Genomic DNA, 22101 nt, shown 5'->3' on the forward strand with positions numbered 1-22101 from the left:
AGTTGGCATTATTCTTATAACCATTAACGTTGTGTTGCGGGTGCTGATTGCAAACTCAACTAAGTAGTTCGTTTTATGAACTATAATAGTGTAAATTGTGTTTACAAATTTGTTCTTTATCAAGCTTGTTAGTATTTGTTTACAATTAAGAGATATTAGCAGATAAAATGTAACGAAATATTTGTTTAAAGCTTATACTAAGAACAAAAGTAGGAAAACCTAAATCTGACTCTTTCAAAACATCTTCACCACCGCTACCATTTAAAAGTGGTTACGACCGTTCCTTTTGGCAACAACAACGACACCTGGGACACGGTTTCCGAGCTGTTAATTAAATGAAACATATATCCAAGTTGTTCTATTAGATCATGGAATATGCGGTGAAGTGTTCGAAATATTAAGGGTGAAAATCGTCGCGACACGCCATTATTCATTATAAATTTTGCGGTACAAAAAACAACAGCTATTATTATCGAAATTATTATCATAATTCTTAAACTGATCATCATCATAACAGTTTTATTAAACAAAAGAAAGAAAAATAGGAAAGAGATTTATAAAGTAAGTGTTCAGCTTTGAACATCCAAATGCACTGAATATAACCACTTAATTTGCATCATTAGATCCCAGAGACACATTCTTAAACTTTACTTGTGAGTCTGCGTCTACAAGGAAAGAAGGAAATGCTTATAATGATAGAAGGAAGGTTAATTGGTGACAGTGTTATCCAGGAAAGAATTTCTGCAACATTTTTTCGTAGTAAGGGTTTTTAGTTTCTCTGCACTTTTAATAATGCAACTAGGCAGCATTTACAACGTTGTTGGACATTTTTAGATATATAGTAAGAAAGGACGTAGTACCCCTGAAACGTAAATAACAATACATCAATGGTGGTCAGTTATAAATGCATCCAATAGGTATAAGCACATAAAAGCAAAGAAAATTAATTCCAAGTTCAATTCAAATGCAAAAAATAATTTTAAGCATATTTTCTGTCATTATTTTTTAACAATTGAATTTCCATTTAAAGTCGTGTCCATTTTTCCACTTTCTTTCAAAATTGAAAGGACAAATTTGATTGAGCCAGCTTTGTTTTTACGAATTTGGAATTGAAGAACTGCGAAGACAAATTTTATCTCAGTAACACTACTGTGACATTCTGAGTCAGTTTGGAGGGTAACCCGTCCGACCTGATGTGTAACTGCTCATAATATAATTTTAATATTGCTGTAATTGTTGTAAACATTCCTGCTAATGCCAGCCTTGATACAGATCCGTTAGGTTCAGGTAAGTTGACTGAAAAAATCTTTAAAGACGATGGAAGTTCATCCTATAAATGTTACCATCGAATTAATAACGCAATTAATGACGGAAGTAGAGTTATTGCTGCAATTAAACTACGTTTGATAAGAAAATTTCTTTCCCATTTTCTTTTTCAAAATAAATGATATGTCTCAGAAAAGAGTTTTCATTATTTAGGATGTCCATCATAAATGCCTTAAGTAAAACTCTTCTGAAGATTTTTTTGTTCAGTTTTATTTTCATTGCGTCTCATGTCCACCTGAGATTTGGATCGGTAAAGATGGTTCCATCTTACTTGTGCTTCATGAAAATCCAATCAAGTAAATTTCTGAAGGTAATGCGATATAAACTGTATTGTCAATCAGTACCGAGAAATTTTATCCGAGTCGAAAAACTAAGGTTATCTTCTAAAGACCAACATTTATAGCGACAGTTTACATGGACAAACGAATTTAATTAACAATATGAAAACAATTTAACAGTAATCAGTCCGGAAAGGGAGGAGAGGGTGGTCAAATTTCGCTCATTTGCCGGTTTTTTTGTAATAAATCTTTTTCGCTATAGTGTATGGTTGTGATACTTCCAGAGATTTTATATTTATAGGTTAGACACTTGCACACCGAATGTCTACCCATACCTGACTTAGATATTGGTCATTGCTCGAAACTGTTTCTTATATTTCTATTAAGTCCGCATAATTAGGAAAAAATGATAACTTCCGTTAGGATTACCTTTGGAAATAAAAAATCATTCAAGAAAATTTGTACACGTAATTCATCTGATTTTCCGATCAAGAAAAGTCAGATTTACGGCCATTTTTTTGTATTCTTTTTATTTAAGTTATGAAAACAGAAACAAAAAATTATGTTAAATAACTTTTATTTGGCTGTCACAAACTTTAAACAGATTGTCAAAGCTCGTTCCATAAGTAAAGTTATTGAATTTTAATCAAATAGTGGTATTCTGAATAAAATCCAAGTTTTTGATAATGTCACAGAAACAATGCTGACATTTTGTTCCTTCCGTGATGTATTATAAGTTTGATTTTAATTTAGAAAATCCTATGAAAATTACGCAGGAGGAGAAACGTAAAATGTAATTTTTGTTAGGCAAATGACAGACTACCCAATATAAAACGTTTTTTAACGTGTGATGTCACAACTCATGAAGGGAAATTTATCATTCAACGAGCTTTCTTTTACATTTTATGTAGGGGGCTTAAAGCGAACTCTTAGATTGAGTTTGTAGTTTATTGGCGGATGAGATTGGGGCTTCATGTAGAGAAATAGAATTTTGAAAAAATTCCAAAAACACTATCTTTTTTTGGAAAATTTTAGGATCAAGGGGAAGAAGCAATGGACAAAATGGTGCATCAAATGCCTTGATATGAATAATTCATCAATAGAACGTATCAAATGCCCCAACACAAAAGAAGAAGAAACCAATGTCCAACATGTGATCCCCTAGGTTATCTGTATAAGCTTATTTTTAACAGGATTTATAATGCCCTAAATCGTGATACAGAGATAAGATCCCAGGAATATCTGGGATGCGACATTGTAACGTTTATAGGTCATGTTCAGTCCCTGTTTAGAGGTGGGATGAGCTGGGGAAACCGAGTGGCAGTTTCACCACAAGATACCAATAGGGTGCAGGGAGAATGGAGAATATCCTAGCAAAGAAGAATAATTGAATAGGCTGCACTACACTAACATACAGCCCTTATGGGTTGTAGATAACCAAAAGAAAGGTATTCGTTATATCTCCGAGTAGAGTGTAGCCTAGCGTGGTTGATCAAACACACCTCCAATAAATGAAAGTGTGTTTGTATATAACTGTAATTTTACCTTATGCCCTGATTGAGTTTTGATTTTTTCGTTACAAAAGGCTATTAATAAAGATGTCAGAACTAGCGCAAGTATTTGACTCCGCAGAACTTTTTGAACATGTCGAGAAGGCCACGGATAAGCGGCAAGTTTTAAAGAAAGCCCTGCACAAAGGCAAGGGAGATCTCTTGCCGAAGAAATTTACAAAAGGCTTTGACGACAAGGTCCCTGATGAGGCAGTCGAAAACGTACATACCGAGTATGTTCAACGAGAGCTCCTGGAGAGGGAGAAAAAACGGCCAAGGCACTATGTACCCAAATGGTCAGCCTGTACGTGAATCTTGTTGGAAGTTTTGTGGATATTGATAATGTTGAGGATCTGCGAAAAGATATCGAGGAAGACTCTATCATCAAAGATGCCATGACGGATCTCGGGGTCCTGGACTATTGCACAATTGGTAGGTGTTTAGCGCCTATATTGGTGGTGGCCCGGCACATGTCCAAAAAAAGAAGATGAGGCGGAAGCTAACGAAACAGATCTTTAAGGATCAGGGCCTACAGTAGTTTTTTCTTATAAGGACTTACAAGAAATGAGTGAAGAACCGAAACAAAAAATAAAAGTCATCACGGGAAGAGTTGCCCAGGAGCACATGTTGGCAGCACTGAAGAAAAGGAAGGAAGAAATGAAACAACAAGAGGGTACCGTAGAATCTACAATCAAAACCTCTTCTGGGGCCAGTTCCGTACAGTCAGTGTACATCTAAGGTGTATGTACGCTTGCCATACTCGCGGTAGCTGTTGGAGTATGATATACATTTGGAGGCAAAAATGAGGACGAGCCCGCCCCTGAGTCTCAATAGGGACAACGGGACAAAGCTCAGTCTGAAATTGACATTTTCAAGATGAGTTAAATTTTTCAAAAAAAATACGGTAAATAAATGACATGAAATACCTCACATAAATACCTCACATGACAAGCAACATAACCCGCAAAGAAAAAGAAATTTTGGATATGCTTTACAAGACTGTCGTAGATCGCAGTTCACTTTTGCTTATGCACTTGGGGGTAAGAAATTCCTAGGCATTCCACGACATTCTGCTAAAATGGACATGAACGACGTGATGAAGATGACGGCCTATTTTGACGCGGGCAGAGATTCTCTTGAGATGGCTGTAAAAAAAGGGTGGATCCCAGCAAGCATCGTTCCAAAGCAATAAATGATTGATGTAGCCAGAATTGATAAGGAAATTACAGGGTCTCAACAGAACGAGCTCTACCTGTGCCTCTACACCTTGTTTTCCCACGAAATTGTGCGTAGGTACATTAAACGTTTGAAAACACCAATCAAGATACCCTTTTTTAACTTCGCACCCTGCCCTGTCTCTCAAGAAAAGGCGCGCCTCGTCAAAAGATATCTCAAGGGGTTGCGGTACCTAGATGGTAAGCTATCATTAGATCCCCTTCCCCTCGTATACAAGACCACGTACTGCCCCGCCTGCTATGGGTCTCTTGTCAACAACCAAGACAGCGCGTGGATTTGTTGCGATTGCCTTTCTACGTATCTAAAAAGATAGCGTTTAATAAAATTCTAGACGTTGTCAAGGAACCGCACATGGCTATCTTCACAGGTCCGACAAGCTGTGGCAAGACGCAACGTGTCCTGGACCTGCTCGAAAATGAGTATAAACGACACTACTACAACATAGTCATACTATGCCTTGTTATACAATGAAATAGCGCCTATCTCAAGAGAGCCTCGCTCTGGCGGAATGACTATGTGTACCTGATCGACCCCAAAGATCAACTTTTTGAATGGATTTAAAAATTGTCCTCGTTGCTGGCGGGAGAAGACACGTTTTTCGTCTTATATCTGATGAATGCCTCGATAGGCGGGGACAATCCCTGCTTGAATTGGCTATTTTATGGTAGGCACAGGAGGCATAGTTTTGGTTACTCACTCAGTCTTACACAGCCCTTCCGAAGAACCTTAGAAGACAAAAAAATCAACCCTTCGTTTGGTTTCCGCACAAGAGGTCGGATATGAAGCTAATCGACGAAGAGACGAACATAATCCTTGACTGGGGCGAAATAAAGGCCGAGTTGAAAAAGTGCAAGCATGCACAAATTTCGCTTTTCAACGGCATACCTGCCGGAGAAATTGAGACCCTGTTCCATGAACAAAATCAGCCTCTTTTTAAACGTGCTGACATGGGGAGGTTTTTGAGGATCGATGATATAACAGCAACATACAGAGACGTGAAAACCATTCCTTGCCGTGATATCATGAGGGGTGCGGCAGCTGCATCGCTCAAAGAAAGTTAAAATAGGATCGATGTCTTTGTCACATTTGACGGTGCATTGGAGATTTTGCAAGACCCTAGAGTTAATCAAATGGCTTGCTCGAAAAGGTGTCGAAAAATTACAGGATGAACTTGAGAAGCGAGACGTGGCCATCGCCATCCTCGAGGACGATCTTGATGCCAGGGATGAACAACTCATGGTGCTGGGGGACGAACTCGAAGTACGAGGCTTCAAGAACGGTACGTACCACATGCTCAAGATCCTGGAAAAGAAAACATAATCATCGCAAGCATACCACGACGACGAGTATCATCATCTTCCGTACTACTGTGCGCGTGTTCAAAGACGTGTTCTTCCCACCAAAAAGAGATGGTTCAAAGACAACTACCCAAACGCGGATGAGATTGTCGTCATCAATAATCCCAACTGCATGCATGCGCTTAATAGGTTTGAAGAGGACGAGCATGTGAAGCGTTACTGGTGCCACTTTAGGCTTATTGACCTTACTCGAGACGACTTGCATGATTTAGGTGTTCCGGCACTGGAAGACTAAAAAGGCGCTAATTTTACTCTTGTGAGTAGTAAAATTACCCCATCATATAGCAGAAAGGCACCACCCTACACTTTGGAAAATAGACCTGTTTGGCTTCCTACTAGAAACCCTTGAAATAACAAATATGGAAGCATACATATAACAGCAACAATTTAAAAATAAATACAATATCCATGTAGCTGTACTACGTTGTTGCATCGAGGCAGCGTCAGTTACGGGTTATTGCCTGCAATGCTTGGAAAATTTTAGGTTTCGAAATGGACCCTACTACGAAGGGTTTGAGCACCCTGATGATGAAGAGCTTTTAGACAGGGTAGCATCAGGGAAAAAAGGCAAGACGCAAGACCAACAAAAAGTTGGAGAATGCTATAAAACGTCAAGGGCTCCATATTGTTTATGTCAAAGAGAACAAGTATGGAGTTCTCTGTTACGAGAATATCAAGAATAAGGAATTAGGCTATCAGATTTAGCTGATTTAACAAGAATAAGCGACATCCTCAACTTTAATTGAGCTGATTTGGCAAGAATAGACGACATCCTCTACTTTCATCATTTGGTACGAATAGGCGACATCCTCGACTTTTGTAAAGCAGATAAACCATTGGTTGACATTGACCTTGATAGTGAACGTAATGTTATCAAAGGTATTGTGTATGGGTATCCGTATACCCTACATCTCTGGGATTATCTGCGAGGTCCATGATGACAAGGATGCTTAATGAGAACTTTTTTTTGTGATTTAACAAGACCACAACAACAAATCTCCACTCCTTGACATGCTCGGGAGGTACTTGAACATCTTTAGAAATCAGCATCAAAACACGGTACGATCCTATCCAGCCTGTACGTTTCCTTGCTCCAAACGGCATTAGTTGCGCGTCTTTTTGTGTCACCATGCTCTTCTCCAGATTGTAGCTGATAGAGACAACACATCCTAACGCAATAGTTTCTCCTCAGGGTATTGTTGCCCTTTTGCGAGTGGTACCTCCTCGCCTATCACCTATTGCTCTACTAGGTTTTATCCCAATCATAGCAGTTTTTGCATTGTCGAGACCTTTCACGATGGTGTATACGTGTTTGGCTATTAGTCTCCTCAGAGACCAACTCTTGCGCATCTTGGGGTTTAAAGAGTCTTTCCGCAAGTACTTTGTTATAGGACTCTACAAAGGCAGTAAACGAGTGGTGGTATTTCGTGCTAGCCCGTTTAATTTTCACACCCTTGTCCTCTAGCATTTTTGTCACTGCCGACTTGAATTCGGAGCCATTGTCACACTGAAGAATGTTGGGGTAGGTCCCGCCTTGTAAATGTCCTTGATCATGTCAGCAATCTCGCTGGCTTTTTACGTACGTAGGGGTCTCGCTACCTTGTACCTCGAGGCTACGTCAATACCCGTGAGGATGTATTTGTAGGTGTTACCGTATAGTTTGTCATGAGGCATGTACAATATATCAAACTGATGCATCTCGTTGGGTCCCGTGATGGTAAAATGAGGATAATCGATTCGTCTCAGACCCCGAATATGCCGGAACCCGAGCAGTTACCTGGAAAGCCAGTGAAAGACTTTCTTTTTTGATACGGCACCCTCTGCATTGAGGAATTTGGTGCCTTTTCGACCAATTGCTTAAATTCCTCGCCTCCTCCTCGGTAACTATATGTAATGCTTTTGACATGTCTTTATTACATGTCAAAAACGTTCTACAAATACCTTTAGGCAACAAAATCCAAAGGAGTCAAGAAGCCAACAATGAAAATGCGTTCACCATCCTGTTGTTGTTTGGATGGTGTGTAGAAATCTGAAAATTTTGGAACCTTATCATTCGATGCGATGTAGTACTTGTACATGTCATCTTCCCGGCCTGTATTTGCAATCCAGTCAATTTTATCATCTCTGTCTTGTACCCATTGTGCTTGGGCGAGTTGTAGTTTTTCCATCGCTTCATCGTGTCTTTTGCACTCTGCCTCACCATGCCCTAAAAGCTTACTAAACAGGAAGAATGTTCCTGAGAAGGTCAAGGCGTTGATTAATGCTGCCCCTGCCAAGGTTGCCATTTATTGCAATACTCCACAGAGTGAAAATTACCATCGAGAATGTTTAGCTGAGCATCTTGAAGCAGGCACACATGGCAGCGTATATCCCCAGTTCCGTCAGCATTTTTCGTCATGTGCAGCGTGATGCCATCACTCAGGCGTTTTAAGGGCGTGCCAGAACCATGTAGGGTGTGATGAGGAGATGCACTAAAATCGATAAACAGGGCGTACCTTTCTGTACTGAATTTCTCAATCGTCACATTGGACTCGTCACTACCGAAGAGGTTCATGTTCTGCTCGAGGTGATCCTTAGGAATCATTGCGTGCGAGTATAGCTCGTTGGGTTCAGCCTCGACAGCGATGTTTAGTTTTTCGATCTTCGGGTTGTAAAACACCTCGTTCGCACCGGAGTAGGCTTTCACTTTCTCAGAGTCTACGAACAGTAACAGGACACCCTTTAGACTCTTTGCTGGGATGTCGATTTGAAGATTATGACTGGTATCCGCTTTTTTTCAGGGTGACCACCTTACTCGGAAGTACCCGATTCTAGAGTAACGCGAGACGGCTATACCTTGACATCATGGCGCTTACGAGACCCTCGTGATTTACCTTGTCAAATTCCAAGGCGATAGTACTAATTTTGTAGGTGGCATCCGCTGCCTTGGCTGCCGTAGAACATGCGGCCGCTGTATCTTCATCTTTGATAACGTCGCTATGTGAGGTAAAATGTATGACACACTGCAATCTGTCGTATAATCCCGGCTGGTAAAACGGCAAGTCTGTCATTAGTTCAAATAGGTTACAGAAAGGTATACAAAACGTGTTACCATAGGCCGCCGCGATCGCCTGCTCCTCCTCTGTCCCGGTTACACCGGTAGCTTCCACCTGCAGAGCGCAGATGTTTAGTATTGGTACCCGTAAGTTCCATATAAAACAGTAGCTTGATGCTACATGGAAAGATGACGTCGTTTTGTCTTATGTTGGGAATATCCACGTACAGTTCTTCGTTTTGATTGATTGTAGAGGGAACGTGGTTCATCTTGACACGCTGTTTCTCTCCCCTGATACTAAAATGCGTTTTAAATTATGCGTATGGGTTAAGGTCATCTCCAAATACACTCATTCATTTTAGGGTCTTTTTTTAAATAAATGCCGAAGAAGCAAGTATTTCCACCAGAGGAGGACCTTTCAGATTACAGACCTGAAAATCCTCCAGCACCAACGACAAGGCCAGTACCAACACGAGGAGAACAAGAAGTTGTTCCGGGAGGCACCACGACAAGGCAGAGGGAAGAAGTACTAAAATCTAAGGTTGATAGTTTTTACGAACGTCTTGGCGATGAACTGGGGTGACAACATCTGCAAAATTTTACAACGAGTTTGAAATGACGGGGATCAATTTGCTGTCGATGGTATAGTGATCACAAATAGGAATGGTGAATTAAAAAGCGTTTGCCAGATACAAAGGTTGTTAGGTAAGGAGCGTCTGATAGCCATAGGGTTTACCAACTATGAAACACCCAACAAAGGCAGTAAGGCAATGGCCCAGAAACTCCTGAACGAGATCGTTCACGTCGAGGAGGCTGATGATATTGAAATGATGCCATTGCTTGAGAATGTCCTAGACGAGACGGAGAGCCTTATCGAAGTTACTTCGTTTGACGGCGATGAAGTTTTTACAGAACGCGAGAGAAGAGGACTCAACCTCGAAGCAACTGAAAAGCAAGATGATTCTATACGATAGCGAGATTGGCAATGCAGAAGCCAAGGTGAAAGAACTCGAGGCTAAGAAGGCTGAGGCAACCGAGGGACGACGAGCTACCTTGGGCAGGGATATCGAGAAGGTCCAGGAAGAGATTGAAAATCTGCAGGATGAAAAAGAAGCCACATGAGAAGCGCACGACGTACTAGACTCCGGCATCCATAGCCAGCTGAAGGCGATCAACGACACGCTGATGAAAATAGCCGGATATCACACGTCCTTGCTTAAAAAGCTCAATATCTTGTTCAAAGAGCAGGGTTTTACTATTGCAGATATCTCGGCTATTGGTCTAATGATTTTCACAGTCGTGGCACAACAGGTGCCGCAACAGGTTCAGGTGGAAGTGCTACAGGAAAGGGACTTGTAGAAAATCAGCTGGAAATACTTGGAAAATTCCTGAAATACTTGCCGGGTAAGGCAGGTGCAGCACTACTTGGGATTATTGGCACGGTTGTCTCGTTCTTTGTTAGAGTAGTAGCAACAATTGTCGAATACGCAGCCAAAACCTGTATATGGCAATCGCTGCCGCCGTTGCTTTTGTTGTAGCCTACGTTGGAAAGAGGAAAGTCTAATATGTTTCAACAACACATAAGACCTATTTAAGCCAGATATAAGCGACAATGATCCCTACTCCTGCAGTAATCAACGCGGTTTTGGTATCCTCATGTTGTTCCCCCTGTAGGGATACCCTGTATTTGATAGTGCCAGCCTGCTCTGTATACTTAGGGGGTGATTTGATACTATGCTTAGGAGGTGGTTTGATAGTATGCCCAGGAGCTGCTTTGATAGTATGCTTACGGGGTGGTTTAATGGCCTGTTAAGAGGGTGGTTTGATAGTATGTTTAGGAGGCTTTATATTATTCACGTCAACCTTGGACCCAACGCTTACATTGGCAGGTGCAATTAAGATGTTGTTGTTATAGCCCTCAATTTTATCTATACGCAGGTTCATGTCTGAGGGTAGCATGCATACGCTGGGTATAACAGCAAAGTATTGTAGCACTTTCTGAAATTGTGTTATATCTTGGCTTACATTTTCTTCCCGCCGCACCATGCTTTCAAATTTTTGTAACAGAATTTGTCGGGCGGTATAGTTGTCCGCACTAGGACCGAGTAAGGAAACTTTAGCCCCCGCCTGCGACCCAAGCAACAAGACCACGTAGACACGAATGCGTTCACTCAATTTTGTCAGAACTTCTGCTGTATGGTCCTGAATTTTTGGCATTATAAATTTTTCATAATCCCCGTCAACCTGTGGCCACCACAAACAGTTTGTGAGTGACGACTTTACTGCCTTAAATTTGTAGAGACCGTTAGGATCTGCACCGTATTCGCGACATATCTGTGAGTAGCCGGATGCTGAGTAGGGATTTTTATACTGAGCAAAGCCATCGTCAAATGGAATAGGTACCTTCATTCGTGCAAGAATACAACGCATGTAGTAATAAACATGGAATTTCTGAGTTGACAAGTGGCACGGAGCCCGTCATGTGCTTCGCGGAGATGCCTAATGCTGTAGTTGCGCAATGGGTAGCAAAATTAACCTGGATATTCCAGTAATCCAACGCTTGTCCTGTCCAACCAACTCTTACGGGATCATTAAGGTAGGTTGTTGGAACTTTGATGGCATACTTGGTAAACTCGAGGAATAAAACGGAAATGTGAAATTCTGTGGAGACATACAAATCCGGGTGCTCCAGGTTCGTGATACCAAGTGGCCATGTTTGATTTGTACTTTGCCTTCGGGCTGTACGAATACATGTTTATTCTTTCTCAGAAGAAAGAATGAAGCAACTCTACATTTCCGATATTGAGAAGCCCACAATATTTGAGGATTACCTAGGAAGGGATACGAGGATTGCCCTGAAATTGATTAGTATTCGGCCTACGTGGCTCAATATTTACACAAACAATGAATTCAACATCTGTAAGGTAGGACCTGATCAGAGGATTACTTGAATCGAGATTATGAATGGTTTATTCAAGATCGAGGATCTGTCAACTATCTTCAACAGTCAGGCACAGGACAAAATCAAGCTGTGTGTCTTAAAAAATGGACTCTGCAGGCTCCGTGTCAGTGACGGGTACACGGTTGTGATTAACAGGCCACTGCAAGAGCTCCTTGGTCTACCTGCTACAGCTGATGGAAAGTACTATACAAAAGGCGACTATGATGCTTTCTACAAGACTGACGTTTACATTCGGCTACGCTTTGTTTGCCCCCAGTTGGATGAATGTGACGCCCTACTGGATATTAAAAAGTCTAAAATTCTCGCTTTGATCCCCACCAAAGAGTTAAACGTGGGGGAACACATGCTGACCTGGAGTTTTGACACTCCGATTTACCTTCCTTTGAAGGGTTCGACAGATTGGCTTAATTTTATGCTTACAGGTGAACATCACCACGAAAAAAAATATTTTTTACTGGTATTACGATGTGCTTGCTCATAGAATAAACGATGAATGATGTAACCAATTTATATTCGAATTTACCAAATGCACCTGAGGACGATACTATCCACGAAAGCAAAAAATATGGACTTGAAAACATTGGGGAGATTATCTACAAAGTGAGATTAAAGAGCGGGAGGGTCTTCCAAAAAAGTTTAAGATACATGGGACGTGGGTGAAGTATTGTGATCATGAATTACTGGTCGGGTGTTGGAATTGGGGCGCTAGCCTCGGGTTTGGGGGTCCGCTCTGTAATGCAATGGGAGAGATAACAATTGCCGTAGGGATCGTGCAGGCTAGTCTGCGGAACGCCTCAAAGAGGTTTGGTGCCAAATCCAAGAAGCACGAGTGTATCAAGTTAATCGCAGAATCAAAGCTGAAATCCGTCGTTGATCTGATTTTAAAAGCGTTAGAAAATGGGGTTATCAGCAATTATGAATTTAGTCTCATTATGCAGGAGAAACAACGGTACATGGTGCTAAAGGAGCAAATACGACAACGTGTTAAACGTATTGTTGACTCCATCAACGAACGATAGTGTGCTCAGCTAGTTGCGAAAGGGAGATAGGAATGCAAAGAGGAGAACTCAAAAAAACTTCAACCATCATGCAAGCAGTACTTAGACTCTCCCCCTGTTTATAAGCCTTAGTATATTTTGTAACCCTTGTAGGGGTTATAAAACATTTAATAATCACTCAATATCCATTAGACTTTAAGGTCTTTATACCTACATTCCACCTCATCTACCTGAGGGTAGTTGTATTTCCCCGCCTATACACAGATGATTTAGCCAGGAAAGCACTGACTTGGCAGGGTTCATCTTAGGGTACTCGCATACCGTGGAATTTAGTCGTGATCGCGTCCTTGTAGTATTTGAGCTTTGCCATGACGTAACATTCTTTTTTCACAGGCTCTGTCGTCAAGTTTTGACAGATCAACTCTTGGATTTTGTTCCAAATTTGACAATACTTTTCAAATCAGTCGGGGTATTCTTGGAAATCAAGACTCATCGTCGGTACAGTGTCAGCATTTTATCGGCTAACTCAGGGCGGGGACCAGACTTTAGGCGTTTTTACCCCCAGGGCTACTACGAGGTTTCGCGTATGATACCCAACGATATTCCGTTTATCCTTACCTTCATTGGCAGGAATGGGATCTGACACTGTCAGATAGTCCACATTGATATCACTGATGTGGGTAAAAGTACACGCAAAGTTATAGAATTATCTGGGAATTGACAATTTCGTTCTCAAATTTTAGCATCCTTTATTGAATTTCCAACAAGGTCTGAGGATTGCTTCTATGGTTTCTTGCACATGCACAACTACCCCTGTTACATGTGATATACTCATGGTAGCACAACATTTTAGCCTCCACCACGAACCCTAGCCAACATTTATACCGGTCATACTCGTTAAGCACACGTTCGCAATCATTGCATCGTTCTTTCATTTATCTTATAACACCGATGGGGACTATGAGATAACCTAGGGACTCCCTATGACCCTAACTCGATGCCAGGAATTCCTTTTGCGTCAAGTCGCCCTTAAATCTGAGGAGGCGCCTCCAGTCTGTGGAGGCCCTTCCTTTGTAGCGCCTTTTCAACAACCACAGCGACACTTCTTACCCGCTGTCATAAACGTTTCGCTCCTGCACGTAAGCCAACCAGCACGCATTTCCACAAAAGTAGCCCCGTACACGTACTCGCCGCCGTCGTTGTCGTCGTCGCCCATATGAGCAGCCACATTTTCTTTGACATGACAAAAGCCAGATTCCGTCGTATGTTTTTTACTAACCTGCGGGGGGTTGTATCTCATGGGGCACCTGAAGCATTTTTTGTTGCACAGTTCTACAGAAAACCAGTAACAGAGTACCATTTTATTGATGATAGCCCTGTCGCGTTAAAGTTGTAATTGGCTTTTGCCCAAATAAAACCTATACTAGCTATTCTAAATCACGAATACGATCCTCCAAATCTGTAATTGTTTGTTCATTATTCTTTTCCTTCGACGATTCTTGCACTAATGACAACGCCATAAGTGGTAGAGAGATATCAACGTCAACTATAAATATCATGCCTACTACACTTTCGAACATTTCAAATTTTGCTGCATGGTTGATGCACATTTTTACAGTATTTTGAATAAAAAAATTTGCCTGATTCAATCACGATTACTCCCACAATTTTGAAATCTCTTGGGTCTCATCCTCCGCCATACACTAATCCCATTATCGATTTGGATGCCAAGATACTGGGCGATGCTTCTTGTTAATTCTGACGATAGGCCTCGAGTATTTCATTCCGAGTTTTCATTCTACTATGCATGTCTTGGGTGACAAACCAGTCTGGTACATACTCGAACAGATAGGACATCTCTTCAACAGCCCAATTTGACATGTCTTGCGTCTTGAACCTATCTGGGACGTACTAAAACGGGTAGGTATCCTCTTCAACAGCCTTGTTGCACATTTCCTGTGTCATCAACAGGTCCGGTACAAATTCGAGCATATTAGAATTCTCTTCAACCGCTCTGTCGCACATGTCCTGCGTCTTAAACCGGTCCGGCGCGTGACAGATCATCAAGGGCTCCTCTTTAACAGCCTTATTGCACATGTCTCTTGAATTGATCCAGCACGAACCAGAGCATGTCAGGATCATCTTTAACAGCCTCGCTGCACATGTGTTGTGTTTTGAATTGATCTGGTACATTCATGAGCGCCAAGGGATCATCCTCGACGACTTTGTTGTCGTCGGCACATGTCCTGAGTCTTGAACTGGTCTGGGACATAATCGATTAGCCATGAATTCTCTTCAACAGCCCAATTGCGCATTTCCTGTGTCTTGATATGATCTGGTGCATTCTTGAATATATGGATATCCTCTTCAAAGGCTGTGTCGCACATTTCATCCGTATTGAAGTGGTCCGGCACATACTGGAGCATTAAAAGTACCTCCTCAACGACCATGTCGCACATGTCCTGAGTCTTTAACTGATCCGGGACATATTCGAACATATGGGGTACTTCTTCAACTATCCAGTTGTACCTGTCTTGCGTTTTGATATGATCTGGGGCATTCTTCAACCAACTCATCTTCTTTACGTTCACGATCCAACCTTGAAGGGTGGAGAGGATGTTGGGAATTTACCCTATTCAACATGTTGGGCACGTGTTGCTGCGCATGTCCTGCGTCTTGAACTTGTTTGGCACAACCCTTAGCATGCAGACATGCCATTCAACGGCTTTGTTGCACATGTCTCTCGTCTTGAATTGATGCGGAACAAGCCAGAACATATCGTTGTTCTTCATGAAAACTTTGTTGCACATTTCCTGTGTCTTGAACCGGTCTGGTAAAATCTGGAACAGATAGGCATACTTTTCGACAACTTTGTTGCACATGTCCTGAGTCTTGAACTGATTTGAGACATATTCGAACATATGGGGTACTTCTTCAACTATCCAGTTGTACCTGTCTTGCGTTTTGATATGATCTGGGGCATTCTTGAACCAACTCATCTTTATCACTACAACCTTTTTTTCTCCTAGGATGTTCAAGATATATGTTCCTGCACGTTGGTTACCCTGCGCATGCGTTGACTGTCACCGGATTTTGCTGATTGTCAGCACATTTTGTCTCGATGAGGCATGATGAACATCTGTGACGTCACAAGTGTTTGTGTGTATGTTATTTTTATGATAGTTTGACTGTGAAAATTGGAAAAGTGTGTGTATACTGACTCCCTATACTAGCTACTCTGTTGTTTGCTTTCCATTTCAAGGTGCAGCGTGCACAAAGATGCTTTAGCTTGAGATAATGTATGCTATATATTTTGCCAGATTCTTCGGTGTGTTGAACTAACCACAAAATTTTATAAACTAAAGATTAACGGAATTAGCGACCTCAAGTTTGTTTTTAACATTCTTAACCCATGGAGTTCAAGTATCTTAAGAAGTTGACTAAAAAATTGTCCTTTTAACCGTGGTACACTAATATTGCCTTTATGACGTGCATAATAAAAAATCTGTGATGACGTCATCTCTAGAAGATATTTTTGATGGCCATATGACCACTCTGTGACTCATGGGTAGTAGGAATACAGAAGAATACTAAATATAAAAAAATACTGAAATACTAAATATTGACTTCATACAAAGTCAATTACTGTGGCTGTATTTTCGCTTTAGACAAGCTTTGAAATTGTTAGAAAGATGAAACATGTGTTTCTGTATCTAAATGGCTTTGGGTGGCAATTTTATGTGAGAAAGTTGCTTATATTCAAAGCAATTTTGGACTGAAATTGAAGAACGGTATGGTTGTACGAGTAGACTTTGTGGAAAAACTGTTGAAAACTAAGCAATACAACACAACTAAGGATTAATTGTCATTCAGTAATAAAAGTCATAAAAACAATTACTTTTTCCCGTTTGCACTGCGGGCACTTGTTCTTTTTTTCTCTGTGCTCAGGCGAGTGCCCCAACTCGTCAAAGCGTACGTCTGGGATTGGTGTAGGTACTTGTGGAGTATAGCGTATTGTTTTGTGAACTTGAATATTGAGGGATCGTCGCTTTGGTGGCCTTCCGACAGGTCTGTCAAAGGGCTTGTCTTTCCTCATTAGCGCAGCACAAAACTGGGTTACGAAGAGTCGTAGACGCATTTTTCCCCTTTTTTCGGTATCTTCAACTGATCTGCATATCTCCTGTATAGCAACCAGGAATTAACCTTGCAAATATCTACACGATGGAACACGACCTTCAGGTACCAACATTTTATTTTGTAGGGTGAGCAATATAGCGCTATGAGCATATCGGCTAAATCGACACCTTCCATAGCAGAGTTATATTCTTTCACTATACCAGGCCATGGAATTAGCTCCCTTGTTTTCTTCTTTAAGAACCTCTGAACTTGTGAGGAAACAGACGCTATCGCGTATGTTGAAGCAAGCTGCACGGATTTTTTGTCATACCAGCGGTCAATGATGATTCCAAAATTTGCATCTTTACGATAGTCATGTGGCCCTCTGCCAAGTTTCCTTAGGTCCTTTTCAAGCATGAGCGGACAGTTAGCGACACGGTTTGATCGGATGTTGCACGTCACTAGGATCTGAAGTTGCTTTAAATTGACAAGGAGTTCCAAAATGCTGAACCAATTTTCAAAGGAAAGTTTATGGTTGACATGTTTTAGCAGACCTTTACACAATTTCATAACTACATTAGCGGCTGTTTCTCCTATCCCGTGCTTTTGCGCCAAAATACAAGAAAAATTCGTAGATAAAACCACTCTGACTTGCTCGTACCAACATCTTGATACCCACTTTTGCGGCTTTTTTGGATTATATTGGCGGATAGCACTTGTGCGCGTCTTAGCTGGAATGATTTGTTCATCAATGCTATGATTTTCTTTCGGTTCGACTTTGATGCAATTATCAAGAACCATTTTCCATAGCGGCTGAATTTTGAACAGTTTGTCACTAGCTTGCTCATTAGTCTTCGACATGTTGTTCACAACATGGAGGGATTTTTGCTGGCTCCGGTAACGGTTAAGGGGCACCAAATCCGCAAAAACTGCATATCTATTTTCTGTGGCTGAGTACATTTTGTATGCTGACATCATCATCACGCCCATGAGCATGCCTATCAATTGTTCGATCTTTAGTTTGTTGGTATTGATACATGTCCCATGCTTCTGGGCGCTGTAGAGGTTAATCTGCTCTGAAAAAGGCGCATTGATGTCGTTATTCCATCACCTTTTGAGAAAGTCTAATGGAGTTATCTGGTCAAAATCTTCTGGTGGTATGATCTTGGCACTTAAAAATTCCATCGGCTTTGGTGGCTCAATCTTTCTCCAACGGAACGTACGCTTTGCCTTCTGACTGTTAACTTATGAGTCATCTGTGCTGTCATCCCCTTCATCATCAGCCACCGGTACAAATTTTTCACTATCCTCAACGTCACTTACCTCTAAGTCTGATATCTCGGAGCCTGAGGCCGGATCGAGGACATAATTCAACACATCTTCTATAGTGTATCGTGCTTGCTGACGCGTCTCCTCCATGATTTTTCGAGCTATAACAAAATAAAATCCATCCATTTTTAAGCCATGTCAACTATCTACCAATATGTATCTTTCACACAAAAATGCCATACATGCATACAAATATCAACCGGATCTGTGTATTCACTAAAGGGCAAAATTTTTGGTATCTAGCAAACAGATTTACTCAATTCCATGACCATCAAGACCCAAAGTTGCCATTTCAAAACTAAAAATGACAATATGTGTGAGGTCTAACACTGTCCGGATTGTAATTCATTGACAACACCATTGAGCTAAAGATTAACTGCCAGGAAGTCCTAACCTTCTGTTTTCTTCCAGGCAGATTTTTACTATGCTTTCAGCTAGCGGAAGGTACCATACACCTCGCTTTTATTTTGGTCTAGTACTAAGGTACCACATGCATGCGTCGGCCATATTTGAAGGAAAACATGCCGTCCAAAGTCCGTATTTTACGTTGCCATATGGCCACCGAACAGATCTATAGGGAGTCAACAAAGATCTAGTAGCCATATGGATACTGTGTGCCCTAAGAGGTTAAATTACCATTTAAGACCAATTCGAACTGACAAAAACGTGACGTGTTTGTCAGTTCTTCAGATAGACTAGTTGGATTCTAAATCACATTTTTAAACCGGGTTATTTCCATATTTTGCTGTTTTATTACAATTTTTTTGACTTATAAGTGATTTTATAAAACATCATTTTTCTGCATTAAAATAATTTTAATACTTACATCATTGTTAAGTTAAAATTTAATAAGTGTCTACCTTTATTGTGATCTTTATCGTGCGTTTGTTTTGTGGTTTTTTAAAATGTCTCTAATGACGTTTCATTAAGAAATGTGGTCAAAGTTGCCACGGTAGTTGCTGAACATAGAGCTCATAGTAAATATACTGTACTTCAGGCGTAATAAAATTCAAAACTCTCTTAAACACTTTACTGGCCATAACAAAGAGAGTTTGTGTCAAACTTAAATTTACTAGTTTGAATGATTCGAAAAATAATTTATTTTTATTTCAATTGAATACAAATACTTACAAAAAAGATAAATATTCAGACAATTTAAAAAGAACTGTCCTAATCCAAGTACCAAAATAGGTCTACCACTTCGTATTTATCAATTTTACTACAACAACAATAGGAAAAAAACTGAAAACAAATGTAGCAGCGCTGATAGCATAGTTCCTAACTCCTTCCGTCTCTTTTCATGCACGTAGAATATCGTTAACAGCAAGTGCATCATTTTCCTTAAATCAACATATACTATATTACAACTAAGCATATATCAGCAAATATGCTGATATCAGCAAAAACATCCAATATCAGCAAACATGCTAATATTGCAGCAAAGTTTCTTATTATTGAAAAGCAATGGTGCCATCACGTCAAAAATACAACGTAATAGTTGCAACTTCAAAACAATGTTAATGTTCCAGATTACTATTATAACCATTCGCATTATGATCTAAAGTTGTTGTAAAGAGTATTTTTTGTTTTGGATATCTTACATAAACCATTGGCCAAGATATGATAATAAATGTAGGAATGACAACGGTATATTTCGATGCGCTTATTAACCCTTTTTTAGGACGGGATGAAAATGTTTTTGTATTGATGTCTCTTTTTCGACGTCAGAAAAATCTTTAAACCCTTTTATCGCCTTAACCGTACGTTGTTTTAAGTAGAATTTCGATCCTTTTCCAAATTTTTAACTTTTAAATAAATTTCTAATGTTGTCGTTATTTCTTTTTCTGCCTCATCAATTTATTTAAAAAGCGGCTGTTATCTTTTCGATTTTGTCATCTTTTTACTTTAAGTTTGTCCGATTTGATTTTAATATGTCCAGGGCAAGTACATTTTGATCAAATTTGTATAATAATCTATGTTAGAACTGTCATAATAAAAGAATGTTTTCAACCAGCTTAGATATAATGTGAAAAGTCCACTTTTGTTTTACTAATTGAAATAACATTTTCCACATCTTCACGTAATATGAAAAAGTGAAAGTCATAAAATTTTTAGCATATGCCTCATATAGAACAAAATTTATGCAAACTATAAAAATTAACAAAAAGTAACTAGCTTGCGGGATATTAATTACAATTTTGTTACGACTATGAATATACGACGCTGATTATGAAGTTATTTTTTTAAGTTTACTAGTAGACAGGGACACTAGATACATGTTAGTATTTTGAAACTACTGTAAAGTGAACCAAACCATTTTGTTTAGATAGAGATCTGATATAGAGCACAACGGTTCTTTTTTTTGTTCTGTTTAAAGTTTTTTATCCATTTTGTCTGTGTGATGTAACTGACGAGCTTAACCTATATGAAGAAAGAATTTCGAAATGTATTGAATAATACCCAAGGCAAACGGCGTTTTATACTTTTTAAATTATTTCACAATTTTAATTCAAATTTTAATAATTTAGATCTCTTAGGTTAAGTTAACAATAAATGTAGCTCAATGTTGAAACTGTCAATATGAAAATAAATGACATATTATTAAGTTTTAAAATTCTTCAACCAACTCCTACAAAATGTACAAAAATATCACTTTTGTTTTTACTACTAAAATGAAACCTGGTAATAGGAATGAAACAATGGTCAAACACTTCTAGCTTGTACCTTATCGGGAAGAAAGGTTATCGAGACTAAGCAGATGAGAGTGGCAGAAAAATATGTTTTCAGAAAAATAATAAAGTAAAGGTAAATACCCTGACCCATAGCAAATCTTTATTCTCGCTAATCATTTTTTTATGCTGCACTATATTTTCAAACTAAATTTCATCCGTTAGGGTTATGCCAATAACCTTGAAGAATCTTCGTGTAGAATTCTAACCCAACTATCATATTTACCTACTAAATATTTTTGTCTTCAATATCTTAAAATACATTGGTAAACTGTTATGGCGATTTTGTTGAAACGTTACACCAACGTTCTATATCGCAAATTTCATTCGTCACATAAGCGGATTTACAATAACGTCACAGCACAACGTTGTTGTGGCGTGTTTTCTTCAACAAAGGTAAGATATGAAATCACATCAATAAAGGTATGTTAAATATAATATTCTGCAAAGATTAGTGTCTCACCTCATTTGATTTTATGATGGCCATTATACCAATTGCAAATATACCAAGGAAAAGGAATTATATTTAATTGCATAGCCGAATACTATTGAGAATTTGCTTGCCCCTACGGATCAACAGACTCTCCTTTAACTCCAAATCAAAATTAGTAGTAGCGGCGGAGATTATGTAAAAAGGTTCTCCAGAGTAGTTTTCTTTGCAGAAAACAACATGCTCCAGAACCGCACTATGATTTTTGAAGTGTTGTGATTGTTACTTGTTATTTTACAACGCCACACACAATAATTAAATTATTATGTTGAATATTCGAATAAAATAGATAGTTGTTATTTCATGTTATAAGACTAGTTGGTAGTTCGTGAATATGACAACTACACTGATGGACTTATCAGGTTAAATTAGTAGATCAATTAGAGCTTATAAAATCGATTAAGTGGAAAGAAATATCTCTCCATGGCAGGTGATTTTAAGCTTAAGCCAGACATTAACTCAGGCATCTGCACGACATACTGATATATCATGAAGATAGAAATAAAGCAGAAGATTAAACTCATCTCTGTGAGCATAAAAATTCTTTTTAGATGGCTTTTGTTTGTGCATCCTTTTGATCTCCATAGGCGATGTGAATTGAATTTATACAGTAAAAAAATCCTTTAGCGAGATGTTTAGTAAAATGGTAAGAACATAATCCTTAAACAAATCTCGTTTATTTTGGATTTGTAGTG

At 39.6% G+C, this 22101-nt stretch overlaps 1 protein-coding gene across 1 annotated transcript; it reads right to left on the reverse strand.

The window, feature by feature from the left end:
• Positions 1 to 16858: 16858 nt before the first annotated feature.
• On the reverse strand, positions 16859 to 17719 carry LOC130646103 (piggyBac transposable element-derived protein 3-like). The gene has a single exon (XM_057452241.1). It carries the CDS (start codon positions 17717 to 17719, stop codon positions 16859 to 16861), a length of 861 nt encoding a protein of 286 aa, XP_057308224.1.
• Positions 17720 to 22101: the final 4382 nt, after the last annotated feature.

Source organism: Hydractinia symbiolongicarpus, chromosome 5, assembly GCF_029227915.1.
Source record: "Hydractinia symbiolongicarpus strain clone_291-10 chromosome 5, HSymV2.1, whole genome shotgun sequence".
In the NCBI taxonomy this organism is placed as follows: Eukaryota; Metazoa; Cnidaria; class Hydrozoa; order Anthoathecata; family Hydractiniidae; genus Hydractinia; species Hydractinia symbiolongicarpus.